Raw genomic sequence first — 26,383 nt, 5'->3', positions numbered from 1 at the left:
GTGTTACCCTGGGTAAATTGCATATTTCTACTGAACAGATTTGAAATGCAGAAATCCATTTGATCGCTAGCCATGATATTGCATATGTTTTTGGATATTCAAATGAGAACAACCTATGTTGCCATAGATCATAGGGTATCCTTTCAAGAGTTCACCTATTGTCAAGAGGGTCTTGAACTTGGTCACATAAATACAGCCCCAGTAAATGTCCTACCGCATAGCTTGTCCAACGTGGTTGTCTGCCAAGTGTATTTACTAATATTTCCAGAATTAATGCAGCATCCAATATATAGATGATACAGAAGAAAAATTACATTATTCTGGATTACAGAGTTCTACTGTGCAGATTAAGGGGCAAACAAAAACCTTTCCTCCTATATGTGCAATCGCTGCTTACTAGTTTTACATTCTTTTCTCTATGAAAAGAATTTCTCTAAAGAAACAGTATCCTAAGAGTCATATTACAGTGTTAATCCGTGTCAGAAGTGTCTATGCCATTTTAACTTGGTTACAATATCCAAAACGATACCATCCAAGCAATAATAACACAAGTATTAATCTTGCTTACATTTATTTTGAGAAAAGTACTTTACATTAGATTTATATAGTATAATTATTTCACAAAAAAACAAAAAGATCTACTGTTTTCTAATACTATATAAAAAAACTATAAACATACAGCATATAGGAATATAATATGCAAGTGAATTTAATATATGTTTAATCCCTAACGTAAATAATATGAAATGAGTGCCGATGTCATCGCTTAGAACCGGGTGAGTTCTGATGTAATCAATACATGATCCAATTGGTTCATTTCTGCTATAATTTTCAGTGCTGACATTACCCAGTGATCAGACATGCCCAGTCATGCAGATCCCTACTCTTCAAATTCCTATGCTATGTTTAGAATATTTTAGTCTCTCTTGTTAAAATAATAATCCGCAAGCAGTAGCAAGTTAGATTGTATTAAGAATAGTAGCTTCCCCACTAAATCACCTGTCCTAAATCACTGTATGCTTAAAGGAATAATATGAATCCGTAAATATTGTATAGTTTTCCTTAATTTTTCTTTACCTGTTCAATAATTCATATGGGCATATGCTATGTCATGCAGAAAACATAATCTGTTTGTTTGAACTTATTAAGGTGATTGGGAACTGTTTGGTTAGCTGAGACACTCAAATGAAACCGTTATTATTAAGAGCTATTTATATAGCGCCAGCATATTCCGTAGTGCTTTACCATGGGGAACAAGCGCAGTAATAAAACGCGGTTGGGTATTACAGGCAGACAGAGAGGTAAGAAAAGTTCTTCCAGTGCCCAAATATTATGAACAGTGGAGAATTACTTGTTTGACTGTACCAAGTATTATGTTTTGATTAAACATAAAGGTGCTATTATTTTATATATATAGATGTACAAATAAGGTAAATTTATCAAGCTGTGGGTTTGAAAAAGTTGTTGCCTATAGCAACCAATCAGATTCTAGCTGTCATTTTGTAGAATGTACTAAATAAATGATAACTAGCATCTGATTGGTTGCTATAGGCAACATCTCCACTTTTTCAAACAGTTTAGTAAATATACCCCATAGACTCTAAATAAGCAACGTGACAGAGTATTATGATTGTTTTCCAACCTCCTGGAATAATGAACAGTAATGTGCAACAACAAGTTGTGGAACCAACTGGTTAAATTGATAATGTTTGCTTCTTCTCTTTACAGATTGATAAGTATTTGTACGCCATGCGGCTCTCAGATGAAACCTTATTGGACATTATGTCTCGGTTCAAAAAAGAGATGGAAAATGGACTGTCAAGGGACACAAACCCAACAGCAATTATCAAGATGCTTCCAACTTTTGTGAGATCAATTCCTGATGGAACAGGTAGACACACTCACCTTGTGCTTACATAGTGCTGCACTGACAAAGGTCTGCAACACTTTCTGTTCCAGTTTTGTCCAGATTTTGACTAAGCAGATTTATGGGAGATTATTTTTTTTTTTCGTTTGGACTCCTATAAATTCTTTCACACATACAACAATCACGCAGATTTGGCCAAAATTCTGTGCTTAAAAATAAGTATGACGAATGCACGAATGGGTTAATGCATATATTTAAAGAGACATACACATTATTTTATTCCGGAATTGGAAGTGCTTCTACAGGTCGCTGGTTGAAAAACATGAATCTTAAATTGCACTACGTTGCTGATGAGCATTAGCTATAGCTTGGGAATTGTTTCTTGTCATGACAAATACGTATCATTTATGGTACACGCGCTTTCTAAATACACTTGTTTGTGCTTGTGTGAAATAATTCTGATTTGACTATTGTCAAGATCGGAGTTTTTGTAGAAGGGAAATCTTCTCCTTTCTTAGTATGATAATGTTAAAAGGAAGCTGTTCCAAAAGAAATGAGCAGTGAGCAGTTCAGATTATAATGCCATTGTTAGTGTTTGAAATAATGCTCTTTAATAGATATTTGAAGTTATACTGCTGACAGGACTGCAACTATTATACAGAACATGGTAAATTATGCTGCACGATTGGTCAGTGTTGAAAAGTAGGGATGATTACTTAAAACCTGACTCTGTCCCTGTTAATTTTGACGGTTGTCTGTGCATGTTATAAAATACGCCACATGGTGATCACTAAAGCTGTTTGCACTGTTCTTAAACAACCAAAACGTGCATTAGCCAGATTAAAATATCTGCTCCCACCAAGTATTTATAAATGTGATTTCACACAGAGCGCACAATATTTGCACATACATATTAGGCCATATTAGTAAAATAATGTGTGCTTAATACCAGGGCAGATTTCTGGTGGAATCAAATATTTTATCAGAGAAACTTTGGTCAGTCTATAGCTAGAAAATGTGCATTGTATATATTAACCAGAATCCTAGTCATTTCTTAGATAAATATACAGGCATTTTGTTTAAATGTTACAATCTTATACAATTTGCAACTAGTATCCTTGTGTGTTGTAATATTTGATGTAAGTAGACACATGTGTGCACATACTAATAGCAATCAGGATATTGTATAATGGATGTCTACTTCCCACGATTATGCTTGAGAATAAACACTCTCTGACCCATTTCTGAGTTCGAATGACCCACTTTCTCCTTCTCCCCATAAGTAGCTAGAGAAAGGGCCTGTGAAGTGAACCACTAGCTAATCTCCTTTACAGGATCCATTGGTCCTGTGCTATTAATGTATTTGTGGCCTTGCTGCAAGCTATTTAAACCTTTACATGGTAGATAACAGCAGGTCCCTGTATGCATCTAATTTAAAGGGTGTTAAACTCTCCTGCTGCCAAAATACTCTAAACTGCACCTACACAATGGATATTGGCTCTATTATCGTCAGTGTTCTTGTACCATTCCAGGTGTGTGTGTGTGTGTGTGTGTTAGGGAATTTAGACTGTAAGCCCCAATGGGGCAGGGACTGATGTGAGTGAGTTCTCTGTACAACGCTGCGGAATTAGTGGCGCTATATAAATAAATAGATGATGATATCATTGAGCTTTAAATGTGGTCACTGCAGAACTTGTATTACTCACCATGTGACTTATTTAATAACTTTTATTATTATTTTAGAGACAGGTTTTAAATTAGGTCTTTTTTTGCTGGCTGGCAGCAGAGAGAAGCGGAATCTTATTACCAAGATGGAGCAGTATGCACAAATGTTCTGTAACGCATAGCAAGCAAACATCTATTAACATTGGAATGGTTGCTATAGTATACCTCCTAACTGGCCCGATTGCAGTGGGCAGTACCAGTTTACAGAGAAGTGGTTCTTCATTAGACAGTTGGAGTTCGGGCGAATTAGAGTGTGTTTTGGGTGAATTGGTGGTCTGCACATATCAGGGGTGTAGCTTATTTGGCCCCGCTCTTTCCTGAATAAAAAGGTTGGGGGTTATGCTCAAGGATACAGCACATTTGTGCACATTGTATGATGTTGTTAAATAAATAACTCCCATATCTTTCTATGTGGTAGGGGAGTTGAATTGATAATCCAGGGCCTGAGTCAGTAAGGAAAGTAAGGCAAAAAAAAAAAAGGAGTAAATGTTGTCCAGGAGTCCGAGTGCAAGTTAAATACAGGTTGTTTTTTCTTCTAGCACACAAACACCTAATAGCTTTATTTGCACACTGAAATGTATCTAGGACATGCCCTACCCCAACTATAAATCTGTCTCCACATTTTAATTTTACCTCCCCCTCCAATGCAACATGGTTTTACCCAGGTGCAAAGTGACTCTTTTTTTATGCTTTACTCTCCTTAATGACTCAGGTCCCCACTGTGTAAAACAGCTGTCATGTGTGGCTGGATGTGGAAGGGACTTGTAACTATTAGTTCATATAATATGTGGAACTAGATTGTCTACTTAGACATCTAGACCTGGAATACTTTTATTTAACGGCATGCATTATAGTAATGTCTCTTTCAGGGGAATTCCATAAAAATGGAGTAAGAGGAGGTAAACGGTCTTTAATATGATAGTAAATTAAAACCATATTCCGTAACAAAAAAAAATCACCTTTTGGATCTCTAGTTTATCATCGCTTTGTAAACTAGAGGTAAAAGTGGTGGTATTTTATATAATGTGAAGATCATTTACCACTGCTTGCTGAACTTTGAAATGATTTTCCCCACTTTGAAATGATTGGGATTGTCACCTTAGCAAAGAAGAGTTCACAAGGTGAGATAAGGAACAAGTGTGGTTTGCAGATTCACAAATTGGTTCTGTGGCTTCTGTCACTATAGTCTGGTGTATTCTGAGAGATGTCACATGCCAGCCACATTGCAGGAAGGGACATTATGTTAAAACCTCAAAGGTTCTCTAGATTATTAGTTTGTTGAAAGAAAACAGGATGCATTGATGTTAGGAACAGACTGTCATCCTGACACTTTTTAGTGTCAGGATGACAATCTGTTCCTAACATCAATGCAACCTACAAAAAGTGAGATGTACACATCATCATCACCATTTATTTATATAGTGCCACTAATTCCGCAGCACTGTACAGAGAACTCACTCACATCAGTCCCTGCCCCATTGGGGATTACAGTCTAACTTCCCTAACACACACACATACAATCAGACAGACACAGACTAGGGTCAATTTGTTAGCAGTCAATTAACCAACCAGTATGTTTTTGGAGTGTGGGAGGAAACCCACGCAAACATGGGGAGAACATAGAGACTAGAGAGAGAGACTAGGGTTCATTTGATAGCAGCCATTTAACCTGCCAGTATGTTTTTGGAGTGTGGGGGGAAACCGGAGCACCCGGAGGAAACCCACACAAACACGGGGAGAACATACAAACCGCACACAGATAAGGCCATGGTTGGGAATTGAACTCATGTCCTCAGTGCTGTAAGGCAGAAGTGCTAGCCACTACGCCATACATGAAGTTTTAAAGGGCCCAAAGTGATAAAAATGGAAAAGGGGGGAAAAATATAGGAAAACATTGATTGCATGAATGGTACGCTCGTTCATGGATGCAATAAACAATTGGGATGGTGGATTGTACAGCACAAAGCAAAGTTTAAATTATGTAAATATTATAATTACACTTTACGGAACATAGTGCAAAGAGTTTTACAGTCATAGAACATTATTCTGCCCCAGCAGAGCTTACAATCCCATTTCCCTATCGCAGGCACAAATATAACAATCAGCATCCAGTATTATTTTATACAAATATTACATTTACATTAATGGAGGTATTCAAGAGAATTGTTATAACATTTATACGCGTTGGTATATGGTTCCAGACAAACTTCACCGTATGTACCTTTCGGTGACGGACTGCTGCTGGCTGCTATGGGGAGCTTAGGGCACTTTGAAAAATGACGGCAAACCGCCAAGAATCATAGGCTTGTCGGACCCGCCATTAGTAAATATACACGGGCACAAGTTCTGAAAGATTTTGATTTTCAGTACTTGTTAAATCACAAAAAATATGGGGTCTGCTATTGCTTAGGATAAGTGGGACCGCATCCGATTTCGGACATATCTGCTGCAATCCCCTATCATTAAACACAGGGGGTACTTATAATTGTTTTCAAGGGATTGAATAAATAGGCCCCATAATCTTAGGGTCAGATAAACAACCACTGATATAAATCACAGAAAGGATAAAATAATCTCCGGCCATTATAACTGGTTAGGTTGGTTAGCTTATGTGACACTTTTGATTGCATTCATTCTGTGACATTTCAAAGACAGCGTATCTGGCTTGTGTAGTCTGTGTCTCTGGTTTCTTGTGTTCCTATATTTAGCTAGGAGGTAATGACAAGCTGGTTAAAAATACAGAGTGCGAACAAAATGAGAAGGACAGCATGGGTCAGACTGAGAGTCCGTCTGTGACACCTGTGCACCTGTTAATTGTCCTTTGTACTGAGTTAAACTATGTATTTTATATAAGTTTACATCAACTTGGATGCTTTTCTGTCTAAACACAATTCTTTTAAATGCTTACTAGCGTTTAAGTGCGTAGTTATGACTAAGAGTATGAGTTAGACATCTCCAAAATGCTTTATAAATCCATTATCAAACCTAACCTATAAATACAGCTAGCAGTTTATAGATATGATTACTGCTCAGCTTATCATTCTAGTATTGTTGAGTGAAATGAACATATTCTGGTTTAATGGTAAATAAACAACTATGTATCATGGTAATTATTTGTTTCCTAAAATGTTCCTTGTGTGGTTTTTAAATGTAATTACATGTTAAAATGTGTCTCCCGTCTCCTTTGCTGATTGTTCCTTGCTAGTGCCAGCGGCATTCTATGCAAATTAAAGGGAGGAGACAGTGTCAGTGGACATCCTAATTTTAAAAGCAAATGCTTTCTGCCCCTGTTGCAAAAGTCAAATAAAATGATAAATAACAGCAACTAGGAAATTTGGATTGCCATTTCTTTACCAAGATATTAAACAGAAAGGTTATATTTTGGCTTGCTCCTTGCTTTTCTGAACAACAGAACTTGCTCCGAGTTTGGTCTCAGTTCTGTTGATCTACCTTACTATCCTCTTTAACACGAAGATTTCATTGGTGGTTGTTCGGTATTGACATGAAAATCTGCACTCGCCCCTGGTCTTTATGAGGCTTTGTTCATCTATGAAATATGACATTTGGGCCACTATTTCCGCAGCGCTGTACAGAGAACTCACATCAGTCCCTGCCCCATTGGAGCTTACAGTCTAAATTCCCTGACATACAGAGAGAGAGAGAGAGACTAGGGTCAATTTGATAGCAGTCAATTAACCTACCAGTATGTTTTGGAGTGTGGGGGGAAACAGGAGCACCCGGAGGAAACCCACACAAACATGGGGAGAACATACAAACCCCAAACAGATAAGGCCATGGTTGGGAATTGAACTCATGACTCCAGTGAGGCAGAAGTGCTAACTACTAAGCCACCGTGCAACTCGCATACCCATAGCCACAAGACAATATTGACAGCCATTAAAGCTAGCTTGTGTCTGATGAGCTATATAAACAGCTGCAGCTGCCTTTGAGATTTTGAGGCTCTAGATTATTTAATAGGCATCCGTATAGTATATATCGAAGCTCAGTCAAAACAAGACAATCCCTTTGAAAGTGTTTTTGTAATTCTGCATTTAAACCTGGAAGGCTTTCACTTCTTAGCTGTAATAACTCTTGCTGTCTAATGTTATCCCAATCTAATTAGCCAGAATGGGGTTATATTTCAAAGTGTAAAATTGTATTATAGCATTTCTCCAAATAGATAACTGTTTGCTTGTTCTAATGTGTGGGTGGACCGGACCTGGACAATAAATATTATTTCTTTACTACAGCACTCCTGGCTGTCTTCACAGAGCAGTTAGGTTGTTACAGTGGATATAATAAGTCTGCAGTCCCATAGTGAAATTACAGGTAGTTGTGATCACAAAGTTTTTGTTCTCAGTGACGTATCTATAATAGGTGCACGGTGTGCAGCGCATACGGGTATAGGGGGCACCGTGCCATCCACCCTGCACCCAGGACAGTGATAGCTGGCGCCATATTTCTGGCACTCTCTTGGTGGACGGGGGAGGGGATGATAAGGAGACTCAGCCACTTAGAGACTCTGTTTGAATGTTGTTTCCTGGCCACATTTTGCTCGCCCACTGCCTCCCCCGTTGAGCCACTCTAAGCGTAGAGGAGCAAGGAAGAGAGATGGAAGTTCTTCTATTGTGTAGCTGTAAAGTGATTTTTGTTATTACAAGTCAGACTCTACATGACCCCCTGAGCTGTTAAAGTCCTCCTCTTGGCTCTGTGTACAAGGGATTTCCTTTGATAGTCTTTAAAATAGCAAGCGCTGTGTCCATAAAGAAGAAAATGTCCCGTAGAAAAAAACTCTCAAATACATCCAGTTCTGATCATTTCCTTAACATTTTCATATTTATTTGTGACCATGTTGCTGCTATGTCAGTGTTTTATGTCTAGAGGTCCTTTAAAACAATATTTGCACTCTGTACTATTCCAACTACTTGTGTTGTTTAGTAACATTGTATTTAAAGTCTTTGAACTGTCACTACGTTAAGTGAAGCAGCAATTTTATATTTACTCATTTAATTATCTAGTGTTTAGTTAAAGTGCATCTCTGGGCTCACTCATTCCTAGCACATAGACAGCTGTTGTAGTGTTTGCTTTGCGTTACCAGTGAAGTGAATGTCTTTAATAATAGGAATCGGTCTTCTTTTAAAAGCCCAAAAATGTGTATCCAACCTGAAAGCAGCCATGATCCGCTCATGATATACTTATTTTCTTGTTAAACAGAAAAGGGAGACATAATTGCCCTGGATATGGGTGGATCATATTTCCGTATACTGCGGGTAAAGGTTTCACATGAAAAGAAACAGACGGTTCAGATGGAGAGTGAGATCTACGATACACCAGAGGACATTGTCCATGGCACTGGGACAAGGGTAAGCCATTTTCAAGCTTAATGGTGTATAATATTTTTACTCACTTTTGTATCATATATATAATCATGTTCTAGACGACATCAGAATCTTTAGGCCTAAGGCCTGTTTCCCACCGGAGTTATAAACCAATCTATCACTATAATTTTGTAACACTAGTAATAGCATGTAAACCGGTATGGGGATGAAACCTGTTGGTTCCAATGACTACATAACCGATTATCCATTTGCTCTTGCGGTTGGGAGCTGCTGCCTCACCTCTTGGATGCTGTCTGCTCTATGAACTCACATTCACTGCAAGTGAAGGTAAAGGAGTCAATGGAGTGACCTTTATTGACTCCTCCTGACCCCCAACTGCAAGGGCAGACGCTGGTTACATAGTGGGTGTCGAACACTTGCAATGTCAATGCCATTTTTTTTTAACACCATTGGGTAACCAGTCTTATACCCACTGATGTTTGTTTTATGTTCGAGAGGTGTCTAAAGGGGAACGTTACCTGTTTAGTAGAGGATCACACAGCACACACATAAAAGTGAAAATGTAACTAAGATCACCCTAATGTTCCAACTCCCGTGGTTTATTTAAGATATAAACTGGGCCAAACCGAGCAGTATTTTAGGAGGAAAGCTGAAATTATGAAATTAGGGATGGTTATAAAGTGGCAGTAGGCAGGACATTGAATTAATCATTTCACTATTCCCACCGTGTGCATTTCCAATTGGAACCGCAATACAGCAAAAGTAGATTAATTTCCCTATTCGCCGATGATGTACTTTTGACACTAATCTGATAGTCTCCGTCCTGAATCTTATGTTGGAATTATCATATTTTGGGACTCTATCAGGGTATAAAATAAAAGATATCAAGTCTGAAGCTCTCTTACTTCACATTGCCCACTCTGTCCGGGACTCTCTCCAGATGTCCTACAATTTCCAGTGGCATCCCAAATCCATTCGTTATTTGGGGGTGAATATTACCAAACATTATTCTGGGCTGTATCACTGGAATTACACACCTCCATCCAACGGGACCTTTCCAAATGTCCACATGTCACCCTCCTCCCTCAACACATTTCCAATAACATTTTCTCCATTCGAACGCAAATGCATATACTCTTCCGGCCGTAGGGTGAACATTTCACTTATGTACTGTTCAATCATAACCACATGTGACCAATCTCTCGCACCTCATGAGAAGGCATAGGAATGTGACCTTGGGATCTCCTTGGACAGTGAGGAATGGTCCGTCATACGAGCTCGAACAGCCAAAGTCTCCATCAATGGAGGTATTCAAGAGAATTGTTATAACATTTATACGCGTTGGTATATGGTTCCAGACAAACGTCACCGTATGTACCTTTCGGTGATGGACTGCTGCTGGCAGCTATAGGGAGCTTAGGGCACTTTCTTCCAAGTGGGAATGTCCAGTAATCTGGGATTTCTGGGACCTCCATGTCATTCACCAAACCAATGGGATACAAGTCCGCAGGGCACCTCTACAGATTTTACTTAATTGACCGATCCCCGGTATTGGTAAACCCACCGACCGTTTAATTGCACATATCAGTCAGGCAGCTAAACTGCTTATTCCCAGAGCCTGAAAACAACCAATGACTCCCTCTAGACCGGAGTTGCTCAATCGCATATGGTACATTTCTTCCATGGAATACATTACTGCCCTTCTGAAGAACACCGTAACAAAGTACCAAGTGATGTGGACGCGATGGTTCTATAAACACCACTTTCCTGTTCTAGGGAATGCCTAAGACACTTGCTCTTTTACACCCCTCCCCCATGCCTAACTTTTCCTATACGTCTTTCTCTCTCTCCCATCTCTCAGTGCCCCCCATATAGAATATAAAACCCCGTTTGAACCTAAAAACGATTCTTTTCATCCACATACTTGTTTGTCCACTCTTAATCAGTTAGATATCAATGGATATAACACTGCTTCTTTACAATGTCTAGTTGTTAAGTTGCAGTACCAGTACTGGTGTTTTGCATTTGGACTGTTTATTTTCCTCCTCTTTTTAAAGAAATGTGTCTATTTACTTTTATATGGTTTGAAAATAAAAAGTAAAAGAAAATAAATTACTTTTTCTGTAAATTACCTTTAATGGAAATGACAAAACTTTTAATAGGTAAATCCCTGCAACAGTCCCTGCAAATTAGGGAGTATGGTTTATTATTCTAGAACAATGCAGACTTTGAATGTTTGAAAGAATGTTTGCATAGTTCTGCAGCACACATTGAAATAAATTCCATGAGCAGGGAGTAGAGGATGTGTATTTAGTGGTTTGTTCAGAGATGCCAGAAGATTGGAATGAGCAGCCATAAAAGCAGGGGCTATGCTAATCAATAGCCACCACCAGTATTTCCAACAGCCTGACATTACCAGTGGGATTGAAAGTACACTGTGACTGTTGTACAGACTTTCATTTCAGCTGGTCCTAACTGCAAGTACATCCGCTCAGCCTTGTCTGGCTGTAATGACTGTGGGGAACAGGATGAAACCAGAGAGTTTCTTCAGTGCCTCAAAATAAAAATGGAGGGGCAGCTTTGGGGGGCAAATGTCCTTTTACTACTCCTTTACAGCCTGCCCCAGCTGATACCACACACTTATGTGGCTTTTCAACTGTGAGATTTCAAATCACCTTCTTGTATGTCGCACAATCATTTTGTGCATGCTGACTCTTAGATTTGTGTTACTATCAATTCATTAATGTGTCTGCAGGAAACATTCTCACTAAGAGGATGTGACCACAAATGAGTAGATATAAAAGGGATTTTATTGGAAGGGACATGTAGATACAGAGATGGAAGGAGATAATATGTTTACATCCTGCCAGTACAATGCATGGTGTAATTAGTACACATACAGCTTTAGCTGTATGTGTACTAATGTGTACCCCTCCCACACACAGTTGTCACACTAGAATGTTCCTATATTTTAGTTTAGTTTATAAAGCAACAAATGCTGTAGGGAGCAGAGTCAAATACACAACAGAACTGCATTAAAATTCCATGTAAAATATGTTTACTTGCAGCTATTACTGCATTACAGCCAATAACATTTGAATCTCTTGCTTTAGGTTTGGGTTTTTTTTTGTTGGTTTTTTTTTTTAGTTTAAAGGTCCTGAAAGGAAATCTGATACTTTGAAGCCATTCCTATAATAGAAAATGTTCTCAGTGGCATCATATTGCATCTGACTGATAGACGGCTGACGTTTGTTCAGTATTTTCCTGTTGTCGTCCATAAACTGTAATAAATAGGATTCTCTTGTCTATTTTTTTTCTGCTGCATTCCTACAAACTCATTGTCAGTTCACCATTCTGACGACAATCGTGTGACATGATCTAACAGATGTCCTGGATGCTTGATGTCAGTGAGGCTCAATGTATGTCTGCAACCTGTAGAGTAATGCTGAATTACTGCTGGACAGCTTTTACTGCTCACTACAGGGCTTGGGACTTAAGAAACAATATGTCATTAAACAGCTGACAATTAACCTTTGTGTTCATTCTTTACCAGGGTAATTCTATCTGTAGCCCATTATAACTAGCACCTGCCACACTATACCACAACAATAGTATGTGCAGAAGTGTATGTACGATGGTTCCCTGTGTACAATGATAGGTTTTGTGAAGATGCGAGAATCATTTATTTAATTGTGAATGCTTAAAAATGTTTTAAACGCTATAAAATGACGGTAAAAAATTGCACCCATTTATCCATGTATTCCATGCTGATTTCCAGCATTTTAAAGCAGAAATTCAGCATGGAATACAGCGTTTAAAACATTTTTTAGCATTCACAATGAAATCAATGATCTTGCATCTTCACAAAATCATTCTACACACGGAACCATCGTACTTACACTTCTGCACATACTATTGTTCAGGTATAGTGTGTATGTGTGTGTATGTATGTACATATATATATATATATATATGTGTGTGTGTGTATTAGATAGCTTAACCACTGAGCCAGTATAACAAAAGGCCCAAATTGTCGTAATTGATAATAGCAGTAAGTAGAAGGTTTCTAGTTTGAAGAATAACAAAGTCTGGATCACCTTTGATGTAGACACGGTTGTTGTGAATGTTACAATATAAATGTGTTTTGTCCCATTAGCTGTTTGACCATGTTGCCGAGTGCCTCGGAGATTTCATGGAAAAGAAGCAGATTAAGGACAAGAAGCTGCCTGTTGGATTCACTTTTTCCTTCCCATGCGCGCAGTCAAAATTAGATGAGGTAATAACGATGTGTACTGTGTGATTTATACAACCTTATTTACAACCGAACTACTGTTCTTGCTAAACTATAACTATTATGCTCAGATCAATAATTGGGAATGTGATACTACATCAGATAGTGAGCTAAGCAATCACGGCCCCTGAATTATAGTTGCAATAAATGAAGCAATCATATTTATAGGGAATTACCATTAATATAATGATAGACCATGTGTGCTCTCCTGAAAAGTTGTATAATTTGATTTAATTTGATTTATCTTTAAATGTGGCTGTAAGAAGCGTTGTATTTATTTATTTTTACTGTTTTATATTGACTAAAATTTACATGAAATGTTTTTTGACTGATATAATATTGTTAGGTTCTCTTTATGCTGGAGTTTAGCAGGCGAGTAAAGTTTTCGTGTATTTTATATCTCTCCCAGTTGTAGCTGCCATATTGCTAGAACACTTCACTGATATCATTATTGTTTCCAAAGGGTATATTGATTACATGGACCAAGCGATTCAAAGCTAGTGGTGTGGAGGGCATGGATGTAGTTAAACTGCTAAACAAGGCAATCAAGAAACGAGGAGTAAGTCATTTATCTTTAATGGATTATCTGGTATTTGTAATTACTTTCTATGCGAGAAACAGCTGTAATTTATAAAGACATTATAGATGCTGTGTATATATAAAGCCGTACCCGTAGTCTGAATCTTTAGCTGCCCTACAGAGTGGAGCAGAGCATGTAGTAGAAGCCGTTAGGATAACACCACCTCCCCCTAGAGCCCAGGGAAGGGACCTATCATCATCATCATCATTTATTTATATAGCGCCACTAATTCCGCAGCGCTGTACAGAGAACTAATTCACATCAGTCTCTGCCCTATTGGAGCTTACAGTCTAAATTCCCTAATATAGACACACACTCACACACAGACAGAGAGGTATAGACTAGGGTCAATTTTGATAGCAGCCAATTAACCTACCAGTATGTTTTTGGAGTGTGGGCGAAAACCGGAGCACCCGGAGGAAACCAACACAAACACAAGGAAAACATACAAACTCCACACAGATAAGTCCATGGTCAGAAATCAAACTCATGACCCCATTTCTGTGAGGCAGAAGTGCTAACCAGTAGGCCACTGTACTGTCCTATAAATGCCAACAATCCATAAGAAAGCTATAAATACAAAGTGCAAAGTTACACACAAAAATGTAAAAGAGTGAAATAAATAGACGCATATTTAATTTATAAAAATTATTCTTGCCCATTCAAATCATCAGGGCAATGGAAAAAAGTGATTTGTTCCAGAAATCTTCGGTGTTAGTGACACAGGCTTTCTTTTGTAACAGACACATGTAAGCTATATAAATGGAGTGTAAGGTGGAATAACAAGAATGAACACAGGGAAGAGCTGCCCAGTATCCTATTATAATATGCCTTTATAGGTACTGTACAAGTTAACTAATGAACACTGAAAGCTCATTGGTTATTTCTGATGGTCTTTCTTAGTGAGGCAACATATTTCTTTCTGTCTAGTATACAAAGATTTCAAGAGCATCTCAAGCATATGTTTTCTTTTCTAATAATACATCCATTGTTAGGGGTAAATTTATCAAGTTGTGGGTTTTGAAATGGTGGAGATATTGCCTATAGCAACCAATCAGATGCTAGTTATCATTTATTTAGTACATTCTACAAAATGACAGCTAGAATCTGATTGGTTGCTATAGGCAACATCTCCACTCTTTCAAACCCGCAGTTTAGTATATGTACCCCTAAGGCTTATTTGTAAGCATCATCCAAGCCCTGTCTTCTGCTCATTCCCTAGGACTATGATGCAGATATTATGGCTGTTGTGAATGACACAGTTGGGACTATGATGACTTGTGGGTTTGATGATCAGCGGTGTGAAGTTGGTATAATCATAGGTAATGTGATATAATCATTTTGTTGGTAAGGTCCTAACCATGGATGTGGTGGCACTCAACTTATTGTGATTTGTCTTCCAAGGTACTGGAACAAACGCCTGCTACATGGAGGAGCTGAGGCACATTGATTTAGTGGAGGGAGATGAAGGCAGAATGTGCATTAATACAGAGTGGGGAGCTTTTGGAGATGATGGATCCCTGGAGGACATTAGGACAGAATTTGATAGAGAGATTGACAGAGGTTCCCTAAATCCAGGAAAACAGCTGTAAGTATCTTTACACATCCAAAGCAGTTCATGCTGAACCCCAAAATTGAAAGTTTAATTTGGGAAGCATGTAGATAAAATACGCTGGTGAGTGCTGCATTGATTATTCACTGCGCTGTTAAGAAATAAATTAAATAGTATTCGCTCCCTGTTCAATTACAGACATCGCACATCTTTAGGACAGTCTGATACAGGTCAGCAAGCTGAGGTTACAGTGAGCTAAGCTGCTGTGACATCAGAGGTTCTACCCATCTGTAAGTTCACAAATCCATGCAGAGCAAGTCTGCAAGCCTTTTACTTACTAAATATTAGGGTACATTTTGATATTCAGTTTAAGAAATAAGCTGCTTTGTAGAAAAGGCAAATATATAGGCACATTGCACATCTATGCGATTGTGGCAGACTAGGAAGTATTGTAATTTGTAGACAGTGATCAATTTGTGCCGAAACACTGTGAAACAGCATCAGATACTTACTTCCATCAGCCCCAACTATGACAGAATTAAGAGAAGTAATAAAGGATATATACAGGGAAGGATGTTATGAAGTGACCACTCGTTCTAGTGAATCCTTGTCTACAGCGGAGAGCAGGTGCTGTGCTGCTGTCACTAACCGAATAGTGACTCCTCTTTAGATGGAGTAGTTACAAATATGTCTGGTCACTTAATAACCTAACTACCCTCAGAACTTCCGTGCCGTCTATATTTTTCTACTTCAGGAATGAATTTAATTATAAGAGAAGGTGAGAAATGAATTGAAAGGTGGGAGGAAATGAACTACAGACAAGAGAGAAAATTGATTACAGGGAGAGAGAGGGTAGAAAATGTTTACAGAGGGTATTATGCTGGGTGGGGGGTGATTTTGTGGTTCAGCCTGCATGGCCAGGGGCAGCTGGTGGTATCTCCCCCATTGTGTTGCTCTGTGTACAGCATTACATTTTTACCTACAAATTAAATACTGGTTATAGAGCCGGAAAACTTAATATATTACTGCTGCAAAGAATATAAAAAAGCCCTACATGGGTCATCAAACAATGTCAAGATAACCCCTTATCCTCTATAAATGTGCGGGCTATTGACTACTACATGTAGTGCACCTGAGGAGTTTCTAAAAAGAGTGGAAACCGAATGGCAATGATCACCAGCTATGGTGAGAGAAGGTTTTTGGTTATTGTTACCATCGAATAATTACTCTGCCTGGAAATATTGCTTTGCAGCAATTGGTACAATGTGTTTTTCTCCACAGGTTTGAAAAGATGGTCAGCGGCATGTACATGGGAGAACTTGTCAGACTTATCCTGGTAAAAATGGCCAAAGAGGGACTTCTTTTTGAAGGAAGAATCACTCCAGAATTATTAACTAGAGGGAAATTTGAAACGAAACATGTTTCTGCCATAGAGAAGTAAGTGAACGTCTATGTTGATAGTGTAAGCTAGTGCAGGCCACCTTCTGCGGCCCAGGAATCAATAGATAATGCTGTATCCAGTGGTGTTGAAGTCCGTGCAGTCTCGCAGATGGCTTCAGCTTCGCTCTCCTCTATCACAGCAATAGACACTTGTTGTAACCACAGTTGCTGTGCAATACTTTGAAGTCACTTGTATTCAACAAGAAGCCTTTGCCGATTCCCTGCATGGCTAAAACCACCTCTTATTTCATTGATTGGGAGCATTACAATTTTATTGGATAAAATCACAGAGGCTCACTCTCCAGGCTGGCAGAGTGTTCTTATCCCTGCTAACATGGAGAGACCATTAATCACTATTAAAAGGGAGAAATAAGATAAGGGTGACCGTGTTGGGCACATTGAGCAACCAGCACTATATGGTATGCAGGAGATTGTGGTAGGCATCAACCTGGGCACATAAGAGACGCACAGGAGTATAGTGGATCCTGGACAGTGCCTGTGGTTGGCATGAGTCTGTTTATGGCAGACATGGGATTGGAAGTTATGTTACAATACTAAGGGCCTTATTTACAAAGCACATTTGATGCGGCCTGCAAAACACTTTGGTTTTGCTCCAGTGCACCTCAAGGTCTACACCCCCCACCCCCCCCTTTAGTGCCACATGTTTCAGCTGAATAATGTTTTCCGTTTTCCCCTAAAATACTGCTCACTTTAGCCCTAAAATAAATCAGGAGAGCAAGGGAATATTGTATATGTTTTTATTCCCTGTGTTACTTTTCTGTATTACATTAGTCATAGTGCAAGATATTTTCTGGTGCAATGTACAATATATAAAAAGAAAAACAAATTTTCACCCACCACCAGCACTAGACAGATGGTTTCTACGAGTGTCGGGTCCCTCTGCTATACTGATGACCACCCTCAGCTCTAGACAGATGGTTTCTATGAGCGTCGGGTCCCTCTGCTATAGTGATGACCACCCTCAGCTCTAGACAGATGGTTTCTATGAACATTGGGTACCTCTGCTATAGTGATGACCACCCTCAGCTCTAGACAGATGGTTTCTATGAACATTGGGTACCTATGCTATAGTGATGACCACCCCCAGCGCTAGACAGATGGTTTCTACATCCATTAGGTCCCCCTGCTATAGTGATGACCACACCCAGCGCTAGACATGATTTATACAAGTGTCTAGTCCCCCTGCTATAGTGATAACCATTCCCAGCGCTAGACAGATGGTTTCTACATCCATCAGGTTCCCCTGCTATAGTGATGACCACCCCCAGCGCTAGACAGATGGTTTCTACATCCATTAGGTCCCCCTGCTATAGTGATGACCACACCCAGCGCTAGACATGATTTATACAAGTGTCTAGTCCCCCTGCTATAGTGATAACCATTCCCAGCGCTAGACAGATGGTTTCTACATCCATCAGGTTCCCCTGCTATAGTGATGACCACCCCCAGCGCTAGACAGATGGTTTCTATGAGCATTGGGTACCTCTGCTATAGTGATAACCACCCCCAGCGCTAGACAGATGGTTTCTACGAGCATTGGGCGCCTTTGCTATAGTGATAACCACCCCCAGTGCTAGGCAGATGGTTTCTACGAGCGTCTAGTCCTCCTGCTATAGTGGTAACCACCCCCAGCGCTAGACAGATGGTTTCTACAAGCTTCAGGCCCCCCTGCTATAGTGATGATCACTCCCAGCGCTAGACAGATGGTTTCTACGAGCTTCTGGTCCCCCTGCTATAGTGATGACCACCTCTAGCACTAGACAGATGGTTTCTACGAGCTTCTGGTCCCCCTGCTATAGTGATGACCACCTCTAGCACTAGACAGATGGTTTCTACGAGCATCGGCTATCCCTGCTATAGTGATAACCACCCCCAGCGCTAGACAGATGGTTTCTATGAGCATTGGGCGCCTTTGCTATAGTGATAACCACCCCCAGTGCTAGGCAGATGGTTTCTACGAGCGTCTAGTCCTCCTGCTATAGTGGTAACCACCCCCAGCGCTAGACAGATGGTTTCTACAAGCTTCAGGCCCCCCTGCTATAGTGATGATCACTCCCAGCGCTAGACAGATGGTTTCTACGAGCTTCTGGTCCCCCTGCTATAGTGATGACCACCTTTAGCACTAAACAGATGGTTTCTACGAGCATCGGCTATCCCTGCTATAGTGATAACCAACCACAGACTGGTCAGTGCAGGGCTGATGCCTCTATGAAGGGGTTGGGGCTCTTCCTGTCCACCCTATGCTGTAGGGCTAGGATAATTAACAATATTTGCACCTTGGAGTGCCAATGCTGCCTACTTTTAAATTATTTACTTATTTTATTTGAATCGACATTGCACTGTGCATTCAATCTGTTTTGTCATTCAAAGTCTAGGATTGAACCCAATCTGTGCCATCTCTGAGCTGGTGTAGAATTCCAGTTCTATTGTGTTGGGTACATGGCCAGACATGATAAGGAACTCCCCTTCTCTACTCTTTTATCTCATTGCAATAATTAACAATAATAATTAAATTTTGTTTCTGCACTGCTCTGTAAATCGAAGCGCTTACTACATGCTTTGCTCGTAATGCCTCACTACGTCGCACCTTCAGTCTGTGCATACTGCTGCTCCTCTGCAAATGCGACAATCTTGCTGTTACCCTGTGCATCTTGGAAAAAATCTAGGCCCTGTGGAGTGACTGTTTTGTGCTTCATAAATAACTCTCAGGGGTATATTTACTAAACTGCGGGTTTGAAAAAGTGGAGATGTTGCCTTATAGCAACCAATCAGATTCTAGCTGTCATTTTGTAAAATGTACTAAATAAATAACTAGCATGTGATTGGTTGCTATAGGCAACATCTCCACTTTTTAAACCCGCAGTTTAGTAAATATAACCCTCAGTGTTTTGTTATTTAAGCTATGTATGGTAATTTTGTGTTTAATCTATGTGTGGCAGTGTTGTAAATGAAATGATTACTTTTTGTTTCTAGGAGTAAAGAAGGTTTAAGCAAAGCCAAAGAAATATTGACCAGGCTGGGGGTAGAACCCTCCCATGAAGACTGCATTGCTGTGCAGCATGTATGTACCATTGTTTCCTTCCGTTCCGCTAACCTGATAGCGGCTACACTGGGCGGCATCCTCAGACGTCTGCGAGATAATAAAGGGACTCCCAGGTTGCGTACCACAGTAGGCATTGATGGGTCACTTTACAAGATGCATCCACAGTAAGTGCTATGGGTTTATTTTTGTTAGAATGTTAAAATGTGTCCAGTGTTGGTGACCTCCACAGACAGGATATTGCACCCAAAATTACAACATACAAGTAAGTCTTTGAACCGTGGGAATAGACCAGAGGAAAGCCAAGCAAATAATACATACCCATGCAGAGGTTCGTTCAAATAAAGGCCTTCTCAGAATTAAACCCTAGGCCCCAGCGTAGCATAGTTAACCACTGTGCCTCCTTGTTACTTTACTGTCCTCAATCAGAATAGCTAAAAGCTGTATTTACAAAGCAAGGTTTTTTAGTAGGAAAATCAATACAGGAAAACGTTATATTTTTTCTAACTAATTAATAATAACTAAGAACCAATAATATAAGACACATCTTTCTTGAAGTTGGTGACTTGTTATTTTCTAATCAGAATTGATCTTTCTTTGGTCAACTTTTTTAATAAAAAAAATCAATTAATCTTTAGCTGTAGTTACAAAGAATAACGATACATTTGACAGAAGCAATTTATAGATAGTTCTTCTGTTACACATGCATTTCTGCTATTGTGGCATTAAATCTGGTGGTAATTATGCATAAATTAAACAGAGGAGAAAAGATTCCCCCAAAAAGTGGTTCTGGAATGGAATTTATCTCACAACTGAATATAGCTCTTAGCGTGTTGACTATAATATGAAAATGAGCTGCTATTTTTAGCACTGCATATACATAGCAAATTTGGTCCAATATTGCAAGGTGTGTGTGGCCCAGAATCAGCTGTGATGCTTCATAATAATCCATTTGAAATTGATCCAGTCATTATTGGACATGTTGGTTAATCCAGTCAAAATATGGCTGCTATCTGCCTGTGTCTGTGGTCATTTTCCAAATGTAATAACAGGCACTGTTGATGATGGAAGTGATCCAGCCAGATCTTGGGCTAGAGTTACTAAGCTGCGGGTTTGAAAAAATGGGGATGTTGCCTATAGCAACCAATCAGATTCTAGGTATCATTTATTTAGTACTTTTTACAAAATGACAGCTAGAATCTGATTGGTTGCTATAGGTAACATCCCCACTTTTTCAAACCCGCAGCTTAGTAAATCTAGCCCCTTGTGTAATTTGGACACTGCATGAAATTTAGACACTGATTCTGTTCACTCTGAGCTTGTAGCTTTCACCTAAAACTGTAATACATTCACATTGGTGTCTGGTGGTAAATACAAATCTTTTTAAAAAAAATATATATTTTATACACACCAGATTGCCCACACAAATAACTTATGTACCAATGTGTTGCAGTACAATCATTCACACCCCTATCCCCTCCCCTTCCCGTATAAGTCAGTGTAGACAGATTTTAGTCCTACAAATGACTTATAGGTTTCCTCATATTTGTGGTTATAATTACAACTTGAAAAATATTTAATTGTAATTCCTTTAAGGATACTGCACTGCGTCACCTTGGTCACTGCAGTTTTATACTAAATTTACATTGGTTTTGTGTAATCATGTGTGCCTTTGCATATATTTGCATTTTCACCACTGAAAGTTTCTTAAATATATAGATATTCATATGCAGTTTATTAAATATATATTCGTTTTTATTTGTATTTTTTTTATATATGTATTTCCGACATTGAACATTTTCTGACTTTTTGTGTTGCTTTTGTGCAGGTATTCCAGGCGCTTACATAAAACAGTGCGGCGTTTGGTCCCTGACTCGGACGTACGGTTTCTATTGTCAGAGAGCGGCAGTGGTAAGGGAGCTGCTATGGTGACAGCAGTGGCTTACCGGCTGTCCGAGCAGAGAAGGCAGATAGACGAGACACTTGAGGAGTTCAGCCTCACGCACGAGCAGCTGCTGGAGGTGAAGAGAAGAATGCGGATCGAGATAGAGAGTGGACTGAAGAAAAAAAGTCATGACATTGCAAAAGTTAAAATGTTGCCAACCTTTGTTCGCAGTACACCAGACGGAACAGGTACGGCCATAAATTATTAAGGGAGATAAATGCAGCAATAATTAAAATCTATAGATAAACCTCCATATGCCTTAGAAATGTAGTTATACATCTGTCACTGAAGGAGTTCAAAGTAATAAAAAATGTACTTACCTATGGCCCACCATCGCTGGTGGGAGCTGGGAGTGGAGGCAGCAGAGTGATGATGTCACTGAGGGAGCGGAGCTAGGTCAGTGCACTACAGAAAAAATCTGAAGTGCAGGGGAAGGGGAAAAGGCACTAAAAGTGCCATGTCTCTCTAACCCCCGACATCTACACAATCGGGGGTACCCTCGTTTGGAAAAGGGAATTCCCCTTTTCAAGCTTGCTGTATATGTGGTCATTATTTAAATAGGGACACTTCCAGAGGCTATTCTCTAAAACCTGGGACTATTCCTTTGTCCCCAATTGTAAAGCGCGACGGAATATGTTGGCGCTATATAAATAAATGATGCTGATGATGATATTCCTGTATCTTGGCAGCTACTCTATATGTCACTGCACATTTGCGCTTACAGTACATAACCCCCATGGAAGTCAGTAATTTGCTCCAGAGTTTGCATCAGAGAGTTATTGATTGAGAATTCATTCTTGATGTAAACGTTCAATTGGCTTCAGTTTAGGGGGGGGTTTTAAGTTGTTTTCTTTAGCTTTTAGCATAGCATTTGGCATGTTTTTGTATGATTATTTTAGTTGTATATTTTATTTTGTAGAAAACGGTGATTTTCTGGCTCTGGACCTCGGAGGAACAAACTTTAGAGTTTTACTTGTCAAGATTCGAAGTGGAAAAAGGAGAACCGTGGAAATGCATAATAAAATCTATGCCATTCCTATAGATTCCATGCAAGGGACAGGGGAGGAGGTAGGTCACAGACATATAATATGTTTGTTTGTTTTATATATATTTTGCGCAATTGCAGACTAGATGCAGAAGATACTTTATAATGACTTGCTTGTTGTATTCTGATATTACCAAGCATTGGACATTATAAAACTTTTTTTTACTGACCACAAGGCCTTGCCTTATCTAAGGAGCTATGTACAGAATTGGTGGAGACGGGGACAGCATTGAATGTCTTAATAACCAATAAAATAAAACTTCTTCCAATGGGGCGATAAACCAGGGAAGATGTTGGCTCGATCTCTACGAGCTCAAAGACTTAGCTCATTCATCCAATCGATTAAAGACGACTGTAGACATTCCCATTTTGAAACAGGGAAAATAGCTGCCACTTTCCGTTCTTACTATTAAAAATTATATAGCATTGCTGGCTTCACATTGAGAACTAGGGGACGGGATCGCTGGCGGGAGATCGATAGCTATTTGAAGTCTGTTAAATTCCCACAACTCTCAGCGGAGGATAGGGAAACTTTGGAGCTGCTTTTACATCTCAGGAGCTGGAACAGGCTATCTCTTTATCTCCCTTGGGAAAGAGTCCTGGTCCAGATGGCTTTTCCATATCTTATTTTAAGACCTTCAAATCTCAGCTTGTTCCTTTGCTCCTCCAGGCGTTTAATGTGCTTTCAGCCAAGTCAAAATTCTCCAAACAATCCTTAGAAGCCCATATCCCAGTTTTCTCGAAAGACGGGAAGAAACCTTCCCTGCGTCCCAGCTACGGCCCGATTTCGCTTCTTAATATAGATGTTAAGACTTATACAGAAATGCTTGTTATCCGTTTAAAAACCCTCCTTCCTAAGTTTATACATGATGATGGCCAGGTTGATTTTGTCATAGGATGCCAAGCCTGAGACAACGCCACCAATATAATCAACCTACCTCCAATCTTCAAGTACATTGACAGTGTGTTGGACGTTTGTGGTCCTCCTCCCACTATCATCCCATAACCCCCTACCTCCGGCCCTTTGTCTACCCTCTTTCTAGTTGTTCTTTCTCCATATATGTTTCTTCTTCTTTTTGTATTCTATTTTTTGATTGATATATTTGAAAATGGAAAGCCTTGTGATCTATGTGTTATATTGTGACATTGCTGGAGCTTTATCTAGCTATAAGCTTTCAATAAACAAAGTTGAAACAAAACAAAACTAAAAAAAAAAAATTTTTTTTTTACTTCAGAAACAGGCTGCCATATAATTTCTCCAATAAATGTGTGAGAAAGCAATTTATTTTATAAGTAAACAATTTATGTCACCAGCAATTGTCTAAATGCATCAACTCCACGGGGTGCTGAACCAATATTCCTGAGAATGCACTCTATGGGGCCTTGCGCGCTTTGTTTATACGCATTTTTCCAACAATTATGGTAATGTAACTTCTCTCATTTTTGTTAATTTTTCATAAAAATGAGCAAAGTGCATTACCAAACATCACACAGAAACATGCTACATGATGCTAATCCAGCACCTAGTTGCTAATTAAAGCGGCCCCTATCAATTTATTAGAAACCATTGATGGTACTGAGACGCAAGGAGCCATGTTGTTGGCTGTGCATAGCGCATTGGTCTGTCAGCAACATTATTTCAATCCACAAGATAGCTGACTCCATTTTGGCAGTGACTGAGGCACCTTTAAAAAAAACAAACCGTTTTTATTAAATTATATCACTTGCAGTAACTATTTGTTGTGTCTAGTTTGTGTAGAAATTACTAATAATATTATGGCCTGTTTTTCAGCTGTTTGATCATATTGTTCATTGCATCTCTGATTTCCTGGATTACATGGGAATTAAAGGAGCACGACTTCCCCTGGGCTTCACCTTCTCCTTCCCCTGCAAGCAGACCAGTTTGGACGCTGTGAGTCACACGGGCTGCGGTGGGTTGTGGGTTCTGTCATAGAAACAATGAGCTTTACCTCTGTTGCCTAAAATGTTCTATCAATTAAATCATTACCTTTAGTAACCTATGGGCAGTAACATTCTGCAGTGGGTAACGCACTTTGGGCTAGTGCTCCATCAGAAAGAAAGCCAGGCACCACCGCATTCGGCATGTTTCAAAGGAAAACCTTAAAATTATGACATTAAATAAAATATATATATATTTCAATGAAGACAGATTCAATTACTAAATTCGCTTTTAACAATATCAAAAATAGTATTCTAGGGAGCGCCTCAAATTCTGCGGCATCAAACCAAATGCTCTAATTGCCGAAGGAGGTGTTCCACACATTTTTTCTCCACTGCTTAGACCCTTTACATAGAATATTGTGACTAGACTTGCATGGCTATATTCTGTCAATGGCTTGCGATAAAACTATATCTATATTTTAGGTATATAAATATACATATATACAGGGTATCCTGCTAAAACAAAAAGACAGTTGTCAGCTCTTATCCTTTACACTGCATATCTGTGTGTGTCTAGCAAAATGAAAACATGAGGTATTAGTTCATATTTTGATCAAAACTTTTAAGCCTGCATCCCACCGTCAAGGGCACCTCATTATATGCAGGTCCTACACTGACCTATATGCTTTAAACACCATTAAAATGCAGTTAAAATCAGATGCGCTCACCTCCCAGGTATAGGGGTTTACATCTAGTAAGGGCTGGCTAGTGTGCCACACCCAAATGTGCCTTAAATAGGCTTGATGGACAGCTGCTATGACAATAAGGCAATATTTTGTTTCGTAGGGTATCCTGCTAACCTGGACCAAAGGCTTCAAGGCAACTGACTGTGAGGGGGAAGATGTGGTTAATCTACTAAGAGAAGGAATTAAGAGACGAGAGGTATGTATGACTAATAAGCCGCACATCCAGCACACAAGAAATCACGTCTTTATTCAATATATAAAATGTAACTAGTTACTGTAATTGTAGTATAACTAATGGCTTTATTTAGCAATTTAATTGTCAGAATAGGTATTTTCCCAATTATAAAATTTAATTTGCAGGGTTATATTGTTTGTTAAGATGATATTATTCAACAGATAAGCAGAGTTAAACAATGGTGACCACTTGTCAGTATGATAGAAACATTGACTTACTTCATATCATATGGGCAGCATGGTGGCATAGTGGTTAGCACTTCTGCCTCACAGCACTGGGGTCAGTTCCCAACCATGGCCTTACCTGTGTGAGGTTTGTATGTTCTCCCCGTGTTTATTTATGTGGGTTTCCTCTGGGTGCTCCGGTTTTCTCCCACACTCCAATTAGTGGCGCAATATAAATAGTTGATGATTATGTTGATAGCATCTGCTCTGTGACATATTTGTTTAGAAAAAGTTGACTGTATATACACAGCATGGGGAGAGTTAAGGCGGTTCTACATTTATTTATTTTCATCTCACCCCCCTCCCAGGGTAAATTATTTTACTAGAAGACAGTACCCATACTTTGTTACCACAGAGCAGAGCTGTCTGCAGCTGCTGACCATTGAATCCCCTGCATGTCTCCTGTGTCCAGAATTCCGTCTTCCCCGCAC

At 39.3% G+C, this 26,383-nt stretch overlaps 1 protein-coding gene across 1 annotated transcript in view; it reads left to right on the top strand.

Annotated features, from left to right (window-relative positions):
* Positions 1-26,383, top strand: part of LOC142161161 (hexokinase-1) — a 37,440-nt gene that overhangs the window by 4,892 nt on the left and 6,165 nt on the right. Inside the window, exons 2-13 of the mRNA XM_075216470.1 lie at positions 1,729-1,891; positions 8,807-8,955; positions 13,088-13,207; positions 13,686-13,781; positions 15,025-15,124; positions 15,207-15,390; positions 16,636-16,791; positions 19,789-20,022; positions 21,684-21,988; positions 22,720-22,868; positions 24,638-24,757; positions 25,594-25,689. Of these exons, the coding sequence (XP_075072571.1) occupies positions 1,729-1,891; positions 8,807-8,955; positions 13,088-13,207; positions 13,686-13,781; positions 15,025-15,124; positions 15,207-15,390; positions 16,636-16,791; positions 19,789-20,022; positions 21,684-21,988; positions 22,720-22,868; positions 24,638-24,757; positions 25,594-25,689 (1,872 nt within the window). The remainder of the gene's footprint in view (positions 1-1,728; positions 1,892-8,806; positions 8,956-13,087; positions 13,208-13,685; positions 13,782-15,024; positions 15,125-15,206; positions 15,391-16,635; positions 16,792-19,788; positions 20,023-21,683; positions 21,989-22,719; positions 22,869-24,637; positions 24,758-25,593; positions 25,690-26,383) is intronic.

This window comes from Mixophyes fleayi, chromosome 6 (assembly GCF_038048845.1).
Source record: "Mixophyes fleayi isolate aMixFle1 chromosome 6, aMixFle1.hap1, whole genome shotgun sequence".
Lineage (NCBI taxonomy): Eukaryota > Metazoa > Chordata > Amphibia > Anura > Limnodynastidae > Mixophyes > Mixophyes fleayi.
This window is presented reverse-complemented; position numbering and strand designations above follow the sequence as displayed.